General features: G+C 35.3%; 1 protein-coding gene across 2 annotated transcripts; it reads right to left on the bottom strand.

Annotated features, from left to right (window-relative positions):
* Positions 1-1,505: 1,505 nt before the first annotated feature.
* Positions 1,506-4,617, bottom strand: LOC106170470 (uncharacterized). 2 transcript variants are annotated; one of them, XM_086994626.1, is made up of 5 exons: positions 4,521-4,617; positions 3,675-4,063; positions 3,143-3,266; positions 2,720-2,785; positions 1,506-2,042 (listed from the first exon to the last, which is right to left on the bottom strand). In XM_086994626.1, exons 2-5 carry the CDS (start codon positions 3,760-3,762, stop codon positions 1,871-1,873), a joined length of 450 nt encoding a protein of 149 aa, XP_086850752.1. In that variant the 5' UTR covers positions 3,763-4,063; positions 4,521-4,617; the 3' UTR covers positions 1,506-1,870. The 2 variants fall into 2 exon arrangements, with proteins under 2 accessions (XP_086850752.1, XP_013405787.2); XM_013550333.2 differs by having other exon boundaries at positions 3,675-4,060; positions 4,521-4,601.
* Between the last annotated feature and the right edge of the window lie 1,510 nt (positions 4,618-6,127).

Raw genomic sequence — 6,127 nt, 5'->3', positions numbered from 1 at the left:
ATGTGGCCTAAGATGTATGGAGCCAGCGTCTTAGACCCCTTTCCCATACCTAGATCGATTTATTGGGATCTACCCATCTCCGAGGGGTTTCTCGCTATATTACATTCAGCTTTAGCGGCTCTGATGTCTGGCACACCTACTGAAGCTGCTGAGGATATTGTCATTTTTCGCCCAAAACTCATTATTAACTGCCCTACATACTTTCTCTTGGGTAATAAATAAATCTCCAGTGTTCAGTGACTAAATTAATTAATATTTACACATGTCATCTTTCGGGTGACGCCATAATTGCGATTTTGGGGTAAAAACTGAAAAAACGGTTTATCAAATTTTTCGAAGCACCAACGGTCATCGGTTCAACGCCGATTTAATGACACCATTTAGTACTCCAAAACCCTGCCAGCGATTATTTTTTAAAGTCTTAGTTCCGATTTTTTCCGTTAATAAAGCAAAATAATGCCTTTGTTTAATGAAAATCTATAATAAGGGACTCATAACTCCAGAACAAAAAACATTTAAGCCAAAATGACTGCACGGAATTGTAGCCTATACACTACTGGTCAACTCTGCCAATTCTCGTGATAAAATCTTGTTCGGAGTTGAATTTAAACCCCATATCGATTGCTATCTCACCTAAAAATAGAAATGTGTTAAATTAACGATTAAAGCTTTGAGTTGCCTATGCTTATACATTGCAACGAAAAATATAAACGCCGATATTTTATATTTTTGAGGGTTTTTCTGTTGTTTTTAAAGCAGCACAAAGATATATGTATCATTGAATATATAGATGTAGGAAAGAACTCATTTTCGGTATCTGGATGATAATAAAGGGTTACAATGTCCTTAAACGATTGTTAATTACCTCCTAGCAGCTTCAGTAGGCGTCCCAGACACCAGAGCCGCTTAATGCAATTTTGTGAGAAACCCATCGGAGATGGGTCGATCCTGTTAGATCGATCTAGGTCTGGGAATGGGGTCTTATTAGTGGTAAGTTTTTTGTCTAAGACCAGAAAAAAATTGATGTTGGGTAAGGAGCGTCGACTTTCTGTAAACAGGGTCGATGAAAGCAATTCATCTCCTTTTTGAACACATGGCGTTCAACGAAGACAGCAGCTAAATTTTAGCGTCAAACGTTTTTTTTTACTTCTTTCTTTTCTTTTTCAGTTACATTTTAATTTCTAACTGGGTTTGGGGGGGGGAGGCAAACACACAGAGTTAGCGAATATAAATTATAAAAACTAATTACGGATTTTCCTGGGACATTTGTAAATTGTGGAAAATGGCATCTTTTGGACGTTGCCCCGTTTTACCGATGTGCTTAATTAAACCCTCTTTAGTATGAATTAATTAATGTATTATTTCATATATTATTATAATCAATTAAATGTTAGAGGTGCCGTTTGTCTGTGCATGTGTAATTTGAATAAATGAAAAAGAAGAAAGTGAAATTTTCATGTTTACGATAATGTATTGATTACAAAATAAATAAAAAACACTGAACATGTTTTATTATTTGTTTATTTTACAAGAAGTCAAGAGAAAGGAAAAAATAATAAAATACGGAAATCCTCTGTATCATAAATATCAATTATACATATATACGCAGTATATAACAAATCGATAAAAGTATAAACATTAAAATTTTAAAGAAAATATTCTGAGAATCTTATCAGTTTTTAAAGCTCTTCTATAAAATCCGTCTAAGTCAAAAAATATAGATAACTACCTCTATTGGACACACTGTTATCTCTGGATTATAAATTTTAAGGGAATGACGTTCTTTTATGGTACTGTTCCAATGGCACTTCACAGTTACTGGATTCCTTTGTACATCACTTCAAAAAAAAAAAAAATAGGAAAAAAGTAATCAATTGCTCCCATACTCCGACTGCGGCAACTTTATCCCATGGTGACCGTCTTGCGCAGCAGCTTTCTGGTCGCTTCGTCTTATCCAGTACCACAGCAACAAACCATCCACGATCCACTTGATCAACATGAATAACAGGAGGATTAGGTGGATCACATAGAAAGCTGTGTACCTGTAATGTAAACATACATTGAAAAGTTCTAAAATAATAATAATAATAATAATAATAACCAGAGAGATATTCAATCATAATCTTAAATAAAATCTCTCTCTCTCTCTCTCTCTCTCAATATATATTGTAAAAAAGGTTTAAAAAAAACAAGAAAATCAACCTCACAAACAACATAATGCTTTAATCATACTTTCTGCACCAGATTGAGCTGGTGAAAATGTACAGATGTGATAAAAAAGGGATTCTCTGAAAAGTACATATTAACTTTCAGTATAATTAACCCACAGAACAATAAATAAATAAATAAATAAATAAATAAATAAATAAATAAATAAATAAATAAATAAATAAGAAAAATGAAGAATGAAAGTTAACCAAAAAAAAAAAAAGAAAAAAAAAAACCTTTATGACTTTTTCCCACTGTCTACCACCCTGGTTAGGATTAGGGCGCAAAGGTAAAAATATTAAATATATTGTCTTGATTTCCCCAGCTTATACAAATACTAGACAAGGACAGTTATATCTTAATATGTAAGGCACTGGAAATGAAAGATTGCTGTTTTTGATTTACCGTAACCATTTTGGTGAGGGAGAAGTTGTAGATGGGGGTATCTGCTTAGCTGGGGGTGGGGTGGGGATGGGGGTGGGAGAATATGGTCTACTATATAACTACTCACCTGGTTTCTTGCTCATTAAACAAACAGGCTGGTGACATATCCTCTCCTCCACTGCAGGGAATATACCTGATTGGACACAGATACAGTATGAAGTTTAAAATGTCTAAAATCTCACTTTTTATTATCTTTTCCTCTTTCAAGATTTATCACTCTCAAAAACTGATATCAGACTTTCACTTTATGACATGAACTAAACTAACTTTTCAATTTTTTTTTAAATCAACATTTCAAAGAAAAAACATATCAAAGAAAAAATATTGACGTTTTTTTCACTATAGAGATTTTAAACTGAATCAAAACTTTTTTAATATATTTTGCACTATTTTTTTAGTATAAACTTAAATTTCTGAAAATTCTAGTGATGTGAGTGATTAAAAAAAGGAATATTTGTAAAACTAAATTTTATACATAAATATAACTTACCAAGGCAGCATAGTTTGTCTAAAGACCCAAAATGCCACATTAGCAACCCAATAAGCTATCATGTGTGACAAGATGGCACACAAACTGAACATGCCATAGCTTCTGTAAGGGTTGAGACATAGGCCTGAAATGATCAAGATTACAATATATCAGGTGTACTATATCATACACTTGTATTTTACTTATTTTATTATAAAGCATAAAACTGAATATGTAAGTATTCATATGTGATGCTGTAATGTTCTTCAGAGATAAAACATGTATGTTACATCAGCAATCACCTGTCCTTTAATTATTATAACTCCATGATCAGCTTTAACTATTCTCAGTACTTTAACTGGTATACAAACCAATATCATCATCATCATATTATTATTATTATTATTGTTATTATTATTATTATTATTATTTTAAAGCCAGACCCCCAGTGTTATAATCATTATAAATACTATCCACATCACCATACACCGTTTCCTATTATCAAATTATTATTATTATTATCATTATTGTTGTTGTGGCTGTTGTTGTTTACCTGGTATAAAGACCAGCCAGTGCAGTCCAGTCATAAACCCCAGCAGGACCCAGGCCACATAGCCCAGAGCTATACGACCACTGCACATCCTTCAAGCTTCTTCTCAGTATCACTGACAAACAAGGCTAACTGCGCAACCTCCTTTTTTCAAATATAATGTTGATTTATACTGTAGTAATGTGTTGTGTGTGGAACTGTTTAGGTTTATCTCCAACTCTTTATCCTTCTACAGTAGTTTTCAAATCTTGTGGGTGACGGACATTTGTGATCAAAGTATCACTTCGATTCTAACAAGTCGATTTCTAAGGAATACTTGTTGATTTTGTCTGCTGGGGAACTTGCAACGTTCAGATTTCGGGCTCTACTGAACGGAAAGGTGCGCTGAGCTGCTGGAATGAGAAGCACACACATGTACATGTACGTGTTGAAATAGTATTAAATTTAATAATCCAACGCCATATTCTATACCGTACTGGTACAAATGTATATATACCTGTAGGTATATGTATTACGAATATGTCTAAGTATATGCAGTAGCTTGTTAGAAGGATACTAATATACACTTTTTGGCCTACTGGCAAACTACGATGGTCTTGTGCAGGAGATGGATATATGAGGACTCCAATTTAACACCATACCCATGCGCTGTATTGCGGTGTATTGCGCATTTCAGTCACACCGCCAATTGGGCCAATGGGTCCAAATTGGTCCTGTGAGTGTGACGCTAAGCGATTGTCAAGTGTCGACTTGCAAAGTTTTGCTTATGGTCTATGTTTTAAGCATTGTGATTGCCCTTGAAAAAAATATATATAAGATCTATGTTTAATCGTCTAAAAGATAACCTACCTTTAGGACAACGTTTCACCCTTCCTGCTTCGTCAGTCACCTATTGTTGTTGTGTTTACGCAATGCTTTACTTTTCGTACTTCTATCGCAAAAGAGCTACAAGATTTACTCCCAAGAGGCACCAAACAAGGAGACCTTGAACCGTTGAATTAGCTCATTTTGTGTGTGCGTTCTAAAACATAATATATGTTTCAAGAACCTTACTGTGCTTGTAAATACCGGGACCAAAGAGTGATAAAATTTTCAAAGCGTCATTCAAACACAGATTAGGGAGAGTTACGGCGCGAGGGCGTATCAAAGCGGGTTACATGATAATTTTGTTAGGGGAGGTTAAACGATAGGAGTAGGCCTACTAATGCGGGGCGTAAAGTGATCGATGACCCTTTTTCGATCACTGGAAATTAAAAACTTACCCAAATTTTCACTTGGATGAGAGAGAGAGAGAGAGAGAGAGAGAGAGAGAGAGAGAGAGAGAGAGAATTTGAATTTGGAAATCACATTTACACAGCGAACCAGAGAATTTTCATCTTTCTGTATAAATCTTTTGAAGGGAGTGGGTTTCTCACTCCATATACAGAATATATTCAAGACTGTTGTACGAACTACCCTGGAATATGCTGTGTAGGTGTGGTGTCCTGGGCCCCGTAACTCGAAAGCATTGCGACCGATCGCGAGCGCAAGCGTCTCGATTCCATAACTCGCCCATACTCGTCCCATATAGGTCCTATTATATTATATAGCCTCTATGTGATATCGCTATTCGCAATACGCGAAGCTTTCGAGTTACGGGACCCTGGACTGACGAAGTGCCATTTAAATGAACTGTAAGTGACCTCTACATGCTAAGCGCTATTGCTTACCCAAGCCTGACAGTCATAAACAAGTAGACGTAAGTAGGCCTAACAACTGCTTCCATAAACCGACTTTTAACTATAATGGGAAATCTCGACTTTTTGTCCTCAAATGATACACATTCCTTAATATTTGGCTTTTTTTACGATACAGCTTTCCACCCTTGTGGACGTCTTTCCACCCTAAGCAAACACCGAGCTAAGATGACACTTAAATATTAGGCCTAGTAGGCCTATATGCGTGTACTCATTGCAATACATTTTAAAACTAGAAAAGCACTCCGAGAGCGCAGATCTCCGCAAAGGCAGCAAAGTCACTACCAAATGCCGTTTCACCCCTAAATTTTCATTCTTCAATGATTTATTTATTTTTTATTTTTGATCGTTCATTAATGATCTGGACCGGACCACCACCAAAAACTAATTAATCATCTGTTCCTTGGCCCACTTCTGACAGTTCCTGAAAATTTCATCAAAATCGGTCCATAACTTGGTTTTTTATTTTTGATTATTGATTGATAATTGATCCAGATCACCACCAAAAACTAATCACTTCTAAGTTAACCCATTTCTGACCTACCCTGAAAATTCCATCGAAATTCATCCATAACTTTTTGAGTTATGTTGATGACAAACAGACAGACAGACAAACAGGGGTGAAAACATAACATGTCTTCGTCTGCCATTAATGATTCTTGAAAAAAAAACTTTTTTCAGCCTTGTACTCTCCCAAATATTCAGATACATGTACTTGGA

Source organism: Lingula anatina, chromosome 8 (genome assembly GCF_051362555.1).
Source record: "Lingula anatina isolate TDL-2025a chromosome 8, LinAna3.0, whole genome shotgun sequence".
NCBI classification, from domain to species: Eukaryota; Metazoa; Brachiopoda; class Lingulata; order Lingulida; family Lingulidae; genus Lingula; species Lingula anatina.
This window is presented reverse-complemented; position numbering and strand designations above follow the sequence as displayed.

What these genes read in the sequence shown, in the direction of transcription:
- LOC106170470 (XM_086994626.1), bottom strand. Translation starts at nt 3,762, where the DNA reads ATGTGCAGTGGTCGTATAGCTCTGGGCTATGTGGCCTGGGTCCTGCTG. An exon ending in CTGGCTGGTCTTTATACCAG is followed by an intron (nt 3,267 to 3,674) that starts GTAAACAACAAC and finishes TGATCATTTCAG; the next exon opens with GCCTATGTCTCAACCCTTAC. An exon ending in AGACAAACTATGCTGCCTTG is followed by an intron (nt 2,786 to 3,142) that starts GTAAGTTATATT and finishes GTGTCCAATCAG; the next exon opens with GTATATTCCCTGCAGTGGAG.